Source organism: Festucalex cinctus, chromosome 8 (genome assembly GCF_051991245.1).
Source record: "Festucalex cinctus isolate MCC-2025b chromosome 8, RoL_Fcin_1.0, whole genome shotgun sequence".
In the NCBI taxonomy this organism is placed as follows: Eukaryota; Metazoa; Chordata; class Actinopteri; order Syngnathiformes; family Syngnathidae; genus Festucalex; species Festucalex cinctus.
Genome location: NC_135418.1, coordinates 27,815,076 through 27,831,773, shown reverse-complemented (window position 1 = coordinate 27,831,773; position 16,698 = coordinate 27,815,076). Strand labels below are relative to the sequence as shown.

At 37.1% G+C, this 16,698-nt stretch overlaps 4 protein-coding genes across 6 annotated transcripts in view; 1 reads left to right on the top strand and 3 right to left on the bottom strand.

Annotated features, from left to right (window-relative positions):
- The window catches only part of wnt4 (wingless-type MMTV integration site family, member 4), a 91,681-nt gene extending 86,185 nt beyond the window's left edge, over positions 1-5,496 (bottom strand). Inside the window, exons 1-2 of the mRNA XM_077529517.1 lie at positions 5,157-5,496; positions 1,709-1,843 (exon numbers count right to left, since the gene is read on the bottom strand). Of these exons, the coding sequence (XP_077385643.1) occupies positions 1,709-1,843; positions 5,157-5,173 (152 nt within the window). The 5' untranslated portion in view covers positions 5,174-5,496. The remainder of the gene's footprint in view (positions 1-1,708; positions 1,844-5,156) is intronic.
- Positions 3,145-4,973, top strand: svbp (small vasohibin binding protein). Of its 3 annotated transcripts, none has more exons than XM_077529577.1 (3): positions 3,145-3,275; positions 3,611-3,736; positions 3,813-4,973. In XM_077529577.1, exons 2-3 carry the CDS (start codon positions 3,623-3,625, stop codon positions 3,897-3,899), a joined length of 201 nt encoding a protein of 66 aa, XP_077385703.1. In that variant the 5' UTR covers positions 3,145-3,275; positions 3,611-3,622; the 3' UTR covers positions 3,900-4,973. The 3 variants fall into 3 exon arrangements, with proteins under 3 accessions (XP_077385703.1, XP_077385704.1, XP_077385706.1); XM_077529578.1 differs by having other exon boundaries at positions 3,194-3,302; XM_077529580.1 differs by lacking the exon at positions 3,145-3,275 and adding an exon at positions 3,309-3,477.
- Positions 5,497-6,169: 673 nt separating the features above from the next.
- Positions 6,170-12,389, bottom strand: fbxo2 (F-box protein 2). Its single transcript, XM_077530216.1, has 6 exons — positions 12,274-12,389; positions 9,980-10,039; positions 8,481-8,607; positions 6,803-6,895; positions 6,587-6,725; positions 6,170-6,500 (listed from the first exon to the last, which is right to left on the bottom strand). Exons 2-6 carry the CDS (start codon positions 10,014-10,016, stop codon positions 6,366-6,368), a joined length of 531 nt encoding a protein of 176 aa, XP_077386342.1. The 5' UTR covers positions 10,017-10,039; positions 12,274-12,389; the 3' UTR covers positions 6,170-6,365.
- A 412-nt stretch (positions 12,390-12,801) lies between these two features.
- The window catches only part of LOC144024122 (integrin alpha-5-like), a 33,367-nt gene continuing 29,470 nt past the window's right edge, over positions 12,802-16,698 (bottom strand). Inside the window, exons 27-30 of the mRNA XM_077530215.1 lie at positions 15,924-16,037; positions 14,785-14,886; positions 14,584-14,706; positions 12,802-13,650 (exon numbers count right to left, since the gene is read on the bottom strand). Coding sequence (XP_077386341.1) covers positions 13,567-13,650; positions 14,584-14,706; positions 14,785-14,886; positions 15,924-16,037 — 423 coding nt within the window. The 3' untranslated portion in view covers positions 12,802-13,566. The remainder of the gene's footprint in view (positions 13,651-14,583; positions 14,707-14,784; positions 14,887-15,923; positions 16,038-16,698) is intronic.

The window sequence follows — 16,698 nt, the reverse complement described above, 5'->3', positions numbered from 1 at the left end:
TTGGTATCATTGGAAAGCTCCGAATGTCCTCTATAGAGCACAAAAGGAGTTAATTCAATCGTATTCACTGGATGGGAGATATTTAGGTTTAAAAAAAAGTCCACTACAGAGGACAAATTTGAATTGCTGGTAGTCAGGAGGATACGCTAGTTCGCTTCCAGACAATTGTTGGTCTCGGCTTAAGCTAAGCTAATTAATTTTGAAATAAATGAAGTGTCCGGTGAATGTAAATTGTCTATTTCCCAGGTGAATACTCTCAACTCCGAAAGCTCCAGGAAGAATTGAATTGGAATAATGAGCATTGATGTACTTTATTCTTGGAAAAGTGACATCATTCCAAAGTTTTGCCCTCAAGTTGCACAAATGCAGATATGTATCATGCCAGTGTCAATATGTTACGATCTGAGCACGTCTCATCCAAATGTGGATAAAATCTGATTGATATCTGCTAATTCAAGTGCAATGTAAACAATCCGTCAACGCAAGCTTTACGTTATGGAAATACACCGACTGGCAGGGCTGGACTGACACATTTTGACATAGGCCCACCGGGATATGGTAAATTGAATGATGGGTTTCCCCCTCTAAATTGTGGGTAAGTCTCTTGGGGTAAATTGGAGGAAAATAATGAATTAAGGCGCCGGCCCACCGGGCATCTGTCCTGTATGCCACATGGCCAGTCCAGCCCTGCCGACTGCTGATGTAAATACTAGAGCTTGGACTCATAGCCTAAATCCCCATTTACAGTATTTTCCGCACTATAAGGCGCACTTAAAAGCCTTCAATTTTTTCGAAAGCTGACCATGCGCCTTATAATCCAGTGCGCCTTATATATGGATCAGTTTTGAGCCGCAACAGGTCTCGCTGTCAAGATGCTATCGGTGACCCTGCACGATCGGCAGAAGATCCCGCCATCTTGGATCGCTAGCTAATACTAATACTTTACCTCAGAGAAAATAATAAAACAGCTGTTTATTCATTTTGGGAGTGAATGGAGTTGTCAGAAAGCTGGCTTGTAATCTATTAATAAAGTTTGACTGACCTATCTGACTGTTTTGTTGACATTCCCTTTAGCGCAGCACCATCTAATGGATGCATAACGTAAACCCAGCCTCTACTATAGCGCCTTATATATGGAAAAAGTTTGAAAATATGTCATTCATTGAAGGTGCGCCATATAATGCGGAAAATACGGTACTCTATAGAAATTAGACAAAACTTCGCCCAGCTACATGAGTGAAATAGTAGTCATAGACTGTTGGTAATGTGAATTGTACATTACTACAGTTTAATCATCCATGGGAGGGAAAAGAGGAGACAGTAGCTGTTTTGCTTAGTATCAATTTCTTGAAAAATATTCAAAAGATTATTTACACTGGTTTCATAGGATAGCGCCGTGGTATTTCAACATTGCTCTTCCCAGAAGCTGCTTGTCAATCAAACGCAGCGGTCGACACAGTGACGTCTCTCACTTTTGGGTTTTCTCACTGTGCGAGGCTTTCCTGGCCACAAAAACCTTCAATTACCCATGTTAGTTTGTGACTGAACTTTTCTCCATGCCCCATTTTTACGCCAACTGGATGTATTCACTCAATTCCTGAGATTTTATCAACTTGATCAAGTCTTTTCATCAAGGTCAAACAGGCAAACCTATTTATGTCATTAATACATCTATAAAATTTACTCTAACATATTTATATACCAGTACCTGCATCTGTAGACACTGCTCGAGAAAGTTCTGGCTTTTTGTTGATGCGAAATGCTGCGGGGGGGGGGAGTCGCTGGTTCGGACGGTTGTTGGCAATGTATTTTGCAGGATATGATTCCAAGGCAGCTCACTCTCCTGCAGTCAGAGGATAAATCCAGGTAAACCGTTGGTATGCTGCACCATAAATCCTATTGTGCTACAGCTCTGCCAGAGGGCACATATGCACACAGTCAGACTTCAACTGCAAAAAAATGTCAGCTAAGTTAGCGCTGGAAAAAAAGAAAAAAAAAAAAAAAACGTTTTTAGTTGTTCTGTGCCCAATAATGACTGTTTTTATTTCTGAAGTGATAATTACACTGTGGACCCCTGTTGCTGGTGTGAAACCCACCCAAGTGTACACACTAAAAACACTGCACGTGGACTTTATATGTACGTGTGTGTGTGTGGGTGTGTGTGTGTGTGTGTGTGTGTGTATGTGCATGCGAGCATTTATGTGGAATAAAACAATCTGCACTTCAATCATGAAATTAAAGGAAGGACAAAACAACGTGCAAAAACTAAATGAATAAAAAGAACACTCAAACCTGTGTAATTTAAGTACTGTATTTTCCCCCAACGTTAACATACATAACTTACAATATACAGCTAACATTTTACAGCTTAATAAATTTCACATGGATAAACACTGAACATAATGCTAGCTAGAAGATACATATGTGTACATACATTCCAAATATACATTGTGTATTGTATTCAGCACAAGCAGAAATTGTCCTTAAATCCGTTTTTTTTTCCCCTGTAATGTCTAATTAAAAAAAATATATATAAATCTTGAGTTCGTTAATGAATGCAAAAAACAATGCAGTATTTCCCATAAATTTAAACTGATGTTATGTATGTAGAATTTCGCCAATATGATAAATAAGTTATTCAAAAACATACTTGCTTTATTTTTCCTCTTTTTTTCCCAGCAAGACTATACTCGACCAGAAAGATTTTACAGGTGTGCTTTGCAACAATTAATTAAACTGCGGATATCAGGTTCAGATGACGTCACAAGACTAACCTCAGCGTGGACTATTATGCGATGCTGACATCTTGTGGTCAAAATCAGGTAAACATTTATCAAACGAGCACACGTTCAGGAGATACTGTAGTTCATATTTTGATATTCAAATTATTTTTATCTAAGTTGAGTTCTGTGTGTGTTATCATTAGTGAAGAAAAATACCAGATACGTACAGTGGAGTTTGGCAATTTAGTGAACTATTTTTCATTACGTCCTCCACCACTGATAATTAAAGCCTCGTGGAAAATATTCGTTTCAGATTTTGTTTTCTTATATGAATTTTTCCTTTGTCTAAAGTCACGCGTGTTCGAATGTCTGATAAATAAAGTCAACATTGTGCGATGAGAAAATAAGCGGAACCTTTGCCTTGTGCTAAACCTCAAACTAGCCGGACTTGTTTATTTGCGACACCACCCTAACAGCTGTTCCTCATCCATCCATCCTTCCATCGTCCACTATCTGGCGTCAGTCTTTGGTTTCGTTCCAGCAACTCTCTGTGTACGTTTGCCTTTTCCTCGCCATGAAGTCAGTATATACGCGTCAATGTTTATCTTTTAGCCGTGTCCTATCACAGGCATCGCGTTGTCCAGTATTTGTGTACGTAATTGAATGCTAGCAGGCTAACGTTAGCAAACTTGAAAAATAGTGAATGCGCAAATGACGTTGCTGGCGTGAGACGTGTTTATGTTAAGTTAATTTGGTAAATATTTTCCAGCAACAAAAGATAAATTCGTCGTGTATAATTGTGTTTGACCAAATTACAAGCTAGTTGTTTTCATTTCGCTAATACGCGCTTATAATAACAATATTCGGCCTTGATGTTGCTTGAACAGAAAACGATCACAATGGAACCTGCTTGCCGGAAGGACAAGCCAAAGCTGAACACGACGCCCACCAGAGGGGACAGATCCAAACAGAAATCTGCACAGCAGGAGCTCAAACAGCGACAGAGGGCAGAGGTGACTCGGGTCACTGGATCTGTTTTTTTTTTTCATGTGATTATTATACTAACCAACTATTGTCTCTCATCTTCAGATTTATGCTTTGAACAAGGTGATGACTGAGCTTGAACATCGGCAGTTTGAGACCTTTTGTAAACAGATGCAGCAACAGGGAGAGTGAATCTTCTGTCTGTGCTGCCTTCAAGCAGTTTTTTTTTTTTTCTCCTGGATCAAACTGAGGCAGTGGTGGTCGCATTCTGAGCACTCATAAATTAGTGGATGCCACATCACCTACTACTTAGGCTTGAACAAATACTGTTTCCGGCGAAGTATTTACATGTGTTATTTTGTTCTTATTTTATGAAGTAATATACCGAAACGCATCACTGACAGTTTTAGGAGCAACTTCCAACGTTTCTGGTACAATGACGGGAGTATTTTTACATCACCTGATCAGTATTTGTTTAGCCGCTGTGTTGACATTTGAGTTTTGAGATGGATTCTCTATCCAAACACTCAATAAGCACCAAAACGAGACAATGTGGCGAACCTGTGACATCACGGGAAAACGGTCTGTTGCAGGGGGAAATAACACAAAACTAAGGCAAGGCTGGTCAGGTAAAAGTTTTCAAGACGTCAGAGGTTTTGGAGGCTCCTCCAAATTTTTTATGAAGGGAAATCCATCCAGGATCCCCCCCCTCCAACACATGCACACAATGGAAGACTTGAAGTTATACAGGGTGAGGTTTTCTATTGATTCAATCATCTTATGCTTCAGATACATATTTGGGATTAGTTAGCAGAGTACAATATTTTGTACACTGAAATATAGGTCTTTATTATTGTCATGAATTGGTTATTGTGAGCGAGTATGCTCATTTTTATGTAAAGTATTCTCTGAGCAGGAGACATTAAGTTGAGACACTTCCCATTGTAGCATAAACTGTACTTTCATTCATTTATTTTTATTTTTTTTACCTTGTGACTCAACCGTTACCAGGATAAAACACCCCATCCTCTGCATTTGAATGTTTCTTTTTTTTTTTTTTTTTTTTGTTGTAATGGTCTCAAACCATTTTTTGTGTGAATGACATTGTACTCTTGTGACAAATGGCTTTAAAAGAGTCATGAAAAACAATGATTATGCAACCACTGTTATGAAAGGTGCTGTATTCAATGCCGACTAACTTGTACCTGAGTTAGTGTATTAAACATGTTATATTTTGTTAAATAAATTCTTTTTTAAAAATCACAATCCGAGTTTGTTTATTGCGGTTTTAATTAAGTTAATCTTTTCACGTGATAGTAGTCAGTGGCTGTAACTGGCAAATCTGAGAGCCACAATAGCATGTAAAAATGTATTTGGCGGTGATTTTTATTGACAAAAATGTGTTGACTGAAATAGGCATATATGCAATTGACAAATTGCTTGACTTACCTAAAGGTGACTCCCATTATTTGAAACAAAGTATGTTTATGTGCATTTCTACACTACAGTTAACTATACTAATAAATGTCAATCCCCCAGGGTAAAGGCATTCTTAATGCCGAACAAAATGGATCCAATATCATCAGTATTGTGTACTTGACGTCAATAAATTCTACATTAATCTTGTCTAAACAAAGAGCTACTTCTGGGTTTCGAAAACTAATGAAAAAAGCAAAATTAAAAAAAAAACAGTGAACAAAATAACATTAAATGAAAATACTTTTTAAAAAAACAACAACAAAATACATTTTGTTTACAAAACTAACTAAAACGAACTATGGGGTATGTGCCGCGGAGGAGGCGGGACTTATATCAGCTGTGTTTCCGCTTCCGGTTTGCAACGCGTGGGCCTTGTGCCCCTCGGATACGCGTTCCCGAGGGGGGCGGCACTGATGTGTGAAACCCGGAAGTCTTGCAATCTACCCCATAAATATAGCGAAAATGTCCTTCATTTTAGTCTCTGGTAAATTAATATATGAGCCTTTGGGGATCATTTTAAATGTGATTTTAAGTATATTTATTTGAATATTAACCGGAATAAAGATGTTTGAAAGTGTGTCACACAGAAGTGATGTCATCTAGCAGCAGCCAATAGAAAAGCACCTTCAGATGACTTTGACCCCGGGCAATAAATTTGCCTGCTTTTTTTTTTCCATTTAACTCAGCTGTAATGCAACGCTCGGTAAGAAATGTGTTACTTTTTTCAGTTTACCATGGTGTTTATTAAATATTGCGCACAAGTAATACACATAAAAAAGCACAAAAAAACACACACACATAAAAAAAACTAATATTGAAACTAAAACTATGCATTTTTTTAATACCTAAAACTAATCAAAACTAAATTTTAATTTAAAAAAAATAACTAACTAAAATGAAAATTCTAAAATTTCAATTTTCGGAAAAACATCTAACCAGGTCCACAATTGTGATCATTTCATAAACTCAACTTGACAAAAACGACACATTTCATAATTTATTCAATCTACTTGTTAGTGGTCTGTTTGCACAGTACTTGGAACGACACACCGCACCGTTAAACCCCTTCAAAAACCGGAGCAGGTTTTTTTACCCACCTCGCCTGCAATATGCATGATACGGCAAAAAGTGGCCATCTTGAAACCATCTATCTCTCCATTTTGTTCCCCTCTGGCCTTACTACACTTGAACCGTAACAGAGCTCCCGGTAACCCGGACTCCAAACCAGCCCTCCCAGTACTTTGTGTCCTGCCCTCCGTGTTCAAAGGAGATGAACCGTAGACCGGGACCGTACTCGGAAAACGTGTGGCTGACCTGGAGGTGAGACACAAACACAACACTTGACTTCAACAAGCAAGCATGACTGCGGTCGCCGGTTTTTGTTTTGCGTCTCCGCTCACCTGCTTCCACGAACAGTCGTCACATTCTGGGTCAAGAGTGACGGGTTCGGGTCTGAACTCCTGCATGACCTCGTGGTTCTCGTCCAGCAGGCACACGGTTATTTGGTAGGTGCAGCCGCAGTCCTGCCTGCCGCAGTACCTGTCGGATTTGGTCAATATCAGTTTGCCGGTTCGAGGATGAGCGAAGTCACCTATTTTTTTTTATTTTTTTCTCACCAGTCTTCAACTGATACGACGGGTTGGGCGTCCAGCTGTTCACAAGTGAAACCTTCCTGGAATAAATCAATCACCTGTCTCTTCAGACACAGCCTAGCATGCAAAAAAAAAAAAAAAAATTATTTATCACTCAGATTGTTTTCTCAGCTCAGGATTTTCATCATGGATGCCCGTTTAAAATGCTCATTTAGGTCACACGTTATCATATGTGCTACATGACATTTTGAGCTCTCTATTTTACGAGTATAATATATATTTTTGTTTTCATTTAAAAGCATGATGTATTTGGTGATGTGTCAGACACATGCAATGCACTTATAATCCTTTAGAGGGCAGTAATTTTCCATCAGATGGCTTCCCACCAGTGAGAGGCCTGATTATCCATCCATCCATTTTCTTGACCGCTTATTCCTCACAAGGGTCGCGGGGGCTGCTGGCGCCTATCTCAGCTGGCTCTGGGCAGTAGGCGGGGGACACCCTGGACCGGTTGCCAACCAATCGCAGGGCACACAGAGACGAACAACCATCCACACTCACACGCACACCTAGGGACAATTCGGAGTGCCCAATTAACCTGCCATGCATGTCTTTGGAATGTGGGAGGAGACCGGAGTACCCGGAGAAGACCCACGCGGGCACGGGGAGAACATGCAAACTCCACCCAGGAAGGTCCGAGCCTGGACTCGAACCGGAGACCTCAGAACTGGGAAGCAGACGTGCTAACCACTCGACTACCGTGCCGCCCGAGAGGCCTGATTAACTTCTTCAAATGTTGAAGAGGTTAAGGAAAAAAAGTTGATTTTTATTTTTATTTTTATTTATTTATTTTTACTGAGACATTATAAACAGATAAATGTGAAATTACTTTTTTTTTTTTTTTAAATAAGTGTTTTTGTAAAACTGTCTGTGTATACAATTTGAAACAACAGGCATATAAGGTCATCAAACTCTATCAGTCAAGTGTTATTTTATTTATTTATTTTATTTTATTTATTATTATTATTATTTATTTATTTATTTATTATTATTATTTATTTATTTATTTATTTATTATTATTATTTATTATTTATTTATTTATTATGTTTTAGTTTGTTATGAAATCAAGGACGTTACGCATTGTATGTGAACGTATCAAATATGATACAAATCAAAAGTCATGTGAAAAAAAGTTTGTTCAAAATGACCAATAAAGCCTCCATTTTCAAAGAATCAGAATTTTAGGTCAATTATTTCATATTTCAGGCCTTATAAGGTTGAAATTGGAATTATTAACTCATTCAAACCCATAAACTTGTAAAAATGTTTTTAATACTTTGTCCTTCACTCCCAAAAACGGCCAGTAGGTGGCAGCAGAGTATGAGATCAGCCAGGGCCATGTTGCAACGAGCTCTTTTTTTTTCATTTTTTTTTCATTGTTTTCAGCAGGAATGTGAATATTAACGAAACTTCGCTATTTCTAATGCTAATTTCTGCAAAATGGAAAAAAAATACAAGTAGTAAATTCATTCACATGACATTCTATGTTATGGAACATTTGTTTGGAAATTGGACTTTGAAGTTGGAACGTGCATCATGGAACTAATGGTGTTCAACTATGAGCATTTGAAAACATTGCAGCTGTTGAATGCAACTCAAAGCAGAAATGCATGTGAAGGCAAATACGTCATTGACGCTCACTCGAAGGAGGTCACGAAGTATTTGATCACGGCCGCATCGCTGAAGTCATGTCCGCAGTCTCCCGGCATGTCCTCCACCATCCACTCGCTGCCGCCGTTCTCGGTCAGCTCCCAGAATTCCAGTTGCTCTGGGAAGGGAAAATTTCAGTATGACTTCATTCATTCGATATGTTTTTAACTCATTGACTGCCATTGACGGAAAAAGACGTCAAATAATGCATTTTTGCTGGGCTGGCAGTGAATGTGTTAAACACAATGTGCCAATATATTTTGTGATTATATTGCAGCATCCTTTTTTCTTTTTTTAAGGCAAATTTTGCTTAAAAATCCGTCAATTTTGGTTACATCTCATCTTAACTCATTGGCTGCGATTGACGGAAAAAGACGTCAAATAATGCATTTTTGCTGGGCTGGCAGTGAATGTGTTAAGCTAACGCCCACGAAATGTCGAATTTAACTCAGATCTAATCAGTCACAATTTCATTAGGACACGATACTGGTTCAGAAGACATGTCTCTGAACCTATTGTCAGTAAGTTGGTCACTCCGTTTTTGTTTCATGTAAGTAAGTGTTATAGTTTTGGAATTTTCATTTTAGTTAGCTTTTATTTTATAATTATTATTTTTTTTTAATTTAGTTAGTTTTAATTAGTTTTCAGGGTGGCTGTGTTAGTTTTTATTAGTTTTAGTTATTTAATAAATACTTAGTTTAATTTTAGTTTTAGCATTAGTTTTAGATTTTTTTAGAACGTGCATTACTTGTGCGCAATATTTAAAATAAATAAATAAATAAAAAACACCATGGTAGCGATGTCATCTGAAGGTGCTTTTCTATTGGCTGCTGCTCGATGACGTCACTCCTGTGACACACTTTCAGACGTCCTTTTTCACGGTTGATATCAAAATAAATCTATTGAAAATCACATTTAAAATCATCCACAAAGGCTCGTGCATTAAATTCATTGCCAAAGACTAAAACAAAGATTTATTTTTTTTTTGCTATAACTAAAGTTAGTTTTGCAAACATAAAATGTACTTTCGGTTAGTTTTTCGTTTTTAAAAAAAAAGCCTTTTCGTTTTTATTTTATTTCGTTCACGAAAATTGTTTTTTCAAATTATAGTTTTAGTTAACTAGAATAACCTTGCTCACAGTAAACAAACGCTAAGGATTTTGTATTATTAAATGCATAAAACTGAAGCAAAACAAGTCTCGAAACGTTATCAATCTGGCCGTTATTATCACAGAGTCCGATTGTGTACTTGTGTGTTGCTAGTTTCAATTGAAATGTAGTGACTGCAGTTATATTTATCTTATCAACTACGATGAAGTCATTGACATTTTTAAGTACTTGGGCAACTGGAGGATTCCGTTATAACTACTAACAATACACACACGCACAACATGAAGGAACAATATTTGGACAAAGGCCAGGGGGCGCTTTGGGTATTAGTGTGAAAAAGGCAAAATCTCATCCCCATTTTATAGCAGAAGGCAACTTACCTTCACCATTGGGATTCTTGATCAGATTAATGGCCATGATGACGACGTGCTAACCAGCGCCTGGACAGAATAAAAAAATAAATAAAAAATAAAAAAGTTTTTCATCATTGGTTGTACACCTTGTGAAATATATATATATATATATATATATATTATTTTTTTTAGAGAACTACCCCCAAATCAAAGCAAAATATTTTTGGTTGAGAAAATAATTGGAGTGCCATCATTGTCTGATTTATTAAATTTGGGAACTTCATTTCATTAATCTCATGAAACTTTTTGAAAAAAAAAAAAAATACTTAAAAAAAAACAAAAAAACAAAAAAAACTATAGATTTGGTGCACACAAAAATGATCACCATTAACTGTTCTCCTTTGGGGTTATAATAAAGATCTATTCTAAAAAAATAAATAACTCTTAATTTTAAATAAAGTTTTGAAATGATTGACAGATGATGCTCCGTGGCATATGACAGGCTGGGTCGAACCATTCTACTATATGGGGAGACTCAGTTTTTTCTTTTTTCTTTTTTTTTCTTCTTTTTTTTGAATAGTGTTTATTTTCTGAACTTACATTTTACTGAAGCACTTGCATAAATTAGTCATTATTTTTTAAAGCATTTTAAAATCTCTTGCTTAATGTCATGACTAGGGTCATGTAAGGGTCATGTAAGGGTTATGTTTGGGTCAAGTGTCTGTTTTGAACTGATGTAACCGGCATCTAGTTTCAACTGGTAATATGCGATGTGATGCCAGAAGCTATGTGATGTCAGGAATCTTTAATCTCTTTATCTGGTCAACAGCCAATCAGATAATCCCATGTCAGTCCTGTTATCCACATGTCTAGCCACAGCCAATCAGATCGATTCGCTGTCTATATAAGCCTATCTGAGAAGTGTGTGTTTTTTTTCGGATTATTACCTCTGTTCCTCTGTGCAACTCTCGTTGTTTCTCGTCTAGTCAAGTTTGTCCCACGCCTCTCGATGTGAATAAATAGTTGAAATCTTATTTGTATCTGCATTTTTGGGATCCAACCTCAGCGAATAACACTATTATGCACATAATTAACCGATTAGGAAAAGGAGGAGGGTGCAGTGGATCCAAAAAATGTTGAAGACTTTCTCATCACATTAAATGTCGAAAGAATTAACTAATGCGCTTCAAATTTTAAATTTGGATGGCAATAAAATGTTGATTAACTCATTTACTCCCAATAACGTATAAATACGTTTTTTTAATGTTCTAAGTGTCCCAAAGACGTATTTATACGTTTTTTTGTTGTTGTTGTTTTGTTAAGCTAGAGCATTCAGAAGGCTTTGATGCAGCCTCTCAACTGCAAAGAACGGTTGCAGAAATGGTAGTTATTACACAAACGGCCAGCAGGTGGCAGCAGAGCAAAGGAGATCAACCAGGGCCATCTACAAAAAAAGCTCAATTACTTACAATTTTAAATAGATCTGTGAAAACTGATGAAACTTAGCACTCTTCTAATGCTAATTGCTGCAAAACGGAAACAGATAGAAACATTTTTTTTTTCCTGATGAAAGAAGAGACTTTAATCATTCTTTTGATAGGCTCCATGCTTTTATAGCAATTGAACACAATATTCTGTGGGCCTTGCAAAATCAGTCAAAATCCAGTAAAACAGCCGGGAGCGAACGGGATTGCGAAATGTGAAAATGGCGGCGAGTGAATGAGTCAAAAAAGCCTTTTTAAAAAAAACATTTAAAAAAAAGTGATTAATCATGATAAATCAAAATTCTAAGATGTGATTAATCTGATGTAAAAAATAAATAAATAAATAAATCGTTTGACAGCTCAACTTAACACAACACTACATAACTACAAAAGTCAACATGGGCTATCTGGACACAATATTCGGTCCTGCATTGACGAAAAGCGCTAATGCCCGCTCTGCTGACTCACTGCACACACAAAAAAAACACATGGCGCAAAAAAAAAGCCTCCCTCTGAATAGGGAGCATCAACAGAGGATCAGTCAGTCGACTCATCAGGCTGACAGAATTGATATCAGTCAGCACAAAACCGTCGCGGATGACTCAGAGGCTGCATGAGTGACGTGTACATCCATTTGTTTTGGACTTGACATCAACATGACCACTTTTTGGAACCTTGTTGACAAAAGTCTCTTGCGCACACTCGCGTTCTCGCAGACTCAAAATAAGCAGCTGAGTCATCCACCCTTGCCCAATATGCACATATATAATAACACTGTACATGCATTCTAATGCACACTCCAAAAGTCGTCGATTTCTGTTTCAACTTGGTACTCACGGCTCCAAAGGACGAGTGTGGTGTTCCCGTCTGTTTCTCGGGACACTTGAGCTCCTCTGCAGTGAAAGCGTCGCGTCCCACTTGTGCCAGCTGGGCTTTTATTGCAAAAAGGGGGGGGGGGGGGGCAAGGAGGGAGCATGCATGCATGCGTGTAATTGTAGTGGAACTCAGCAGAAAACACACATGCACACCATCAGCACTTCAACAACTGATTAAAAAAAATAAAAATAAAAAATGATGGAAGCTAACATAAGTGTGGCATTGTTATCAATAATTACAAAGAGGTAACATCAACTAATCAAATAATAGAAAAAAATCTATATCGAATCCAACTGAACTCTTGTGAATCCAAATCGAATCGATTGAGGAAATTTGAACCGATGCCCAGCCCTACTACTTACGCAAAGTGAAAAAGTGTGCTGCGGTCTGACGAGTCCACATTTCACATTGTTTTTTGGAAATCACACAGCACACAGGGCGTTTTTCCCTCGACCCAAAATACGTCAATCTAGGATGGGGTATACAAAATGAGGCTTTATTCCGAGTCGACATAAACATCATCCATTATTACAATAGACAAAGTAACCTCCCAATATGGGAGAGGAAATGTTCAAGTTAAAACATTGCAGTTTGATCAGGATTGTCCTGCAGGCGGTATACAGTACAACAGTTCACATAACGACACCATGGCATAAATAACGACACCATTACTTGGTATGGAACGATTTCCTTTCAGTGACATCAAGAAGTACCAAGAGACTGAGACTTAAATTGCAAGCTGGACTGAGAGAGAGAGAAGAAATACCAGCGCATTAGTGCCCCTTTTGTTTGTGTTTCCTGGACTGAAACAGGCCTTTAAAGGACCAGTGTGGATCATTTGGTGAGCAGGAAAAAACAAAACAAAACAAGTAAATGCTTGTATCAGATACTGACAGTAACCTGGTTAACCAAATTATGAATGCAACATGAAGGATTACCTGATTTTTTGTTTTTTTGTTTTTTTGAAGACGCTGATGCATATACAATCTGCATCCATCCATCTTTGAAGCTGAATGTAATGGAAGCACAAAAGTCCAAATGGGTTCCATCCGAAGATTTTCCATATCACATGTTCATAATGTGATTGAACAAAAATGATACGTCTTCAACAGCAGTGCACCGTGAGCTGCACGCCCGCCTCATATGTAAACGCGGAAGTCCAGTGATCCAACAGCCATCGAGATGTCCTGCTCGTCTCGTTAAATAATTTAGGAATGTTGATCATATTTCCGTTGCTGTGCTCCATCGTGGATTTTAGGCTTCCGAGGATGCCTGCGGTCTGAGCTGGGCCTTCTCCATGGTGGTACCGTACGGGTCGGACCTTTTGAAGAAGCCCATCTGGAGGGATCATTCATGGAAACAAATGAACAGATTTGAGCGTTTGTATTTATTGACATTTAATTCTATTGATATATTTTTGTATTTATTTCCACATTTATTTTTATATTTTTATTTTTGGAATCTTCTCTTTATTTTGCTTTTATTTTTACTTGTATTTATTTATTTATTGATATATATATTGAATTCGATTTATATATTTATTTTTGTATGTATTTCCACATTTATTTTTATTTTTATTTTCTGAATCTCATCTCTATTTTGTATTTATTTTTACTTGTATTTATTTATTTATTGATATATTTTTTATTCTATGTATATATTTATTTTTGCATTTATTTCCACATTTATTTTTATATTATTTTTATTTGTTGAATCTCGTCTTTATTTTGTATTTATTTTTACTTGTATTTATTTATTTATTTATTGATATATATATATATATATTGAATTTGATTTATATATTTATTTTTGTATTTATTTCCACATTTATTTTTATATTTATTTTTATTTTCTGAATCTCGGCTTTATTTTGTATTTATTTTTACTTGTATTTATTTATTGAAATATACATAATTTTATTTATTTATTATTGTTTGTTTTTCCATTTTTATTTCCATTTCTATTTAGTTTTTTGTATTTAATTTTTGAATTATATTTTTATATCCATTTTTTATTCCACTTTTATTCTTTTTTTTTTTTTTAATTTTAGCAATTTTGGTCCTCCATAACAGTGTACTGTTTGTACAGTACATGCTTCAAAATTAAAAGTATATATATATATGGGGTTAAATTTGGATGTATTATAACTGAAACTCTTTAAAAAATATTCTATACACGCCAGTTAAGAGCAAATTATGCAACAGCGCAAATGAGATGCTCTTGAACGTCAACATTCATGCCCAGGAATGAATTATGAGAGCGTTTTTGTACCTTGTACAGCAGATATATGAGCAGTGCGAGCAAAAGCAGCCCAGCTAGAACGGCGAGGATGATGATCCACACCGGAACGGAGAACAGGTTGTCGGCTTTATTCCACAGCACTGACGTCACCACCTGAACAACACAACGCCACAACACTCGTTTAGTCAAAGTCGTTCGCAAGCAAAACGTCAACAAAAGAAGCTGGCTGACCTTTTTGGATCCCGATTGTTTGGATTTTGGAAGAATAGAATACGGCATCTTGTCCACGGTGAACTGAACAGAACACTCCAACACGTACTGTTTGTAGGCCCTCTGACAACAAGCAGAGAAGATGCGCATGTAAATATAACTTTCAATGAAGCTTCATGAAGCACATGCGATACCTTTTTTTTTTTTTTTTTTTTTTTACCTCCTCTAGATGGTGCCCTTGATTTAAAAATAAGGATAGTGCTTCATGAAGCTTCATCTCTCCATCACAAGTGTTGAGAAACTGAAGCTTCATGAAGCGCTTGCAATATTTTTTGACTCCCCTAGATGGCACTCTTGGTTTAATCACGCAGTGGATATTGAATCAAAAGGCCCAGGTCGAACTGTGGTTGTAAGGTTGCTGCGCCCTCTGTTGGTGAGTTTATTGGCAACGTTTCAATTATAGTTAGGCATGTTCATGGACACCTATTCTCCTTGTTAAGACCCACGCGAATCAACAGAGACAGGTCGCGACACGTTCAAGCTTTGCTACAAATTCTCATTTCTCAACGTGTGGTTAGCGGGTAGGCGCCTCAATGTAACATATATTAGTAATTCTATGTCATATATATTCATTTAAGTTAATGGTAGTTGTAATATTTTGTGGACTTTATGTATAGCTAAGTAGCCCAGCTATGTAGCATACAATCGCTCCTCTTTAATTTGTATTGTATTGTATTTGGTTTACAGAAGCCACACTCGCGTAAACCTCCGCACAATAAAACAACATAAAGAGGTCAGCTGGTCTGATTATTGCCTCACCTGGACAAGCTACGTTCTAACCGGACATACCGCAGCGGCGATCAACCTCGTGATTCATTTCTACCAGCAAATATTTTTCACGCCTCTTTAAAATAAATAACTGTTTTATTTTTTTTCCCAGGTGACTTTTAGAGTGAGTCTTTATTGTACAAAAAAAAAGTAAAACGATTTAAAAAAAAAAAAAAAAAAAAAAAAAACATCGAGTGATGATACGTTACATACGGGGTGAGGGCGCACACTCTCCACCAGAGGGCAGTATAAGTACTCTTTAGGTTTCCCTCGTCGATTGTTGACATGAAGGAATGTAATTCGGTTACCCTTGCATTGGAAATTGTCCTCACCTCGAGGAACGTCTCTGCCCAGAGTCTGGAGTGGACACTCAGGATGACGCTGGCGCCTCTCTCCAGCTGCCCGATGTTGCACTCGAGCCGCCAGCACTCCACAGTCGAGCACGTCTGAGGGAGCAGAACAGTCCAACATGTGGCATTCAAACAACACACTTTATGTATTCCGTCACATCATTGGATGATTTCGGTGGTTTCTCGTCACACGGGTGAATTATATTAAAATTATTATTATTATTAAAAAAAAAAAAAAAAAAAATCTTTTCTCTTTGGAGACCTCTTTAATGTGGTTGAACAACATAAAAGATGGGCAGTCTAAAAAACAGACGTCATGTGGGTTGCGCAACAAGCAGGCCAGTAAACCACCAAGATAATTAACGTCCTCTCATAATCACAGCAGACATCAGCCAATGTGGACCAGGACTCATTATATTCCCATTTCCTGTGTTAATTGCTACAAATTCAAATACTTCAGCACAGAAGCTTTGCACTCTTCTTCCCCTCTTGCAGTGGGGCTCAACTACACTGCAGTACTTTATACTTGTGTGAAAAAGACTTCATTAGGATTAAACAGCTCAAATGCAAGAAATTATAATTGTTTTTTTTAATTTTGTGATTAAAATTTGTAATCATGATTAATCACAAGACTTCAATAGTTAATCTAAGATTAATCGCAAATATATATATATAAAAAAAAACTTTCAAACTCTTATTAACATAAAAGCCGGGGGGAAAAAAATGTTAAAGAAATACAGCTGCATCTTTTAGTCAT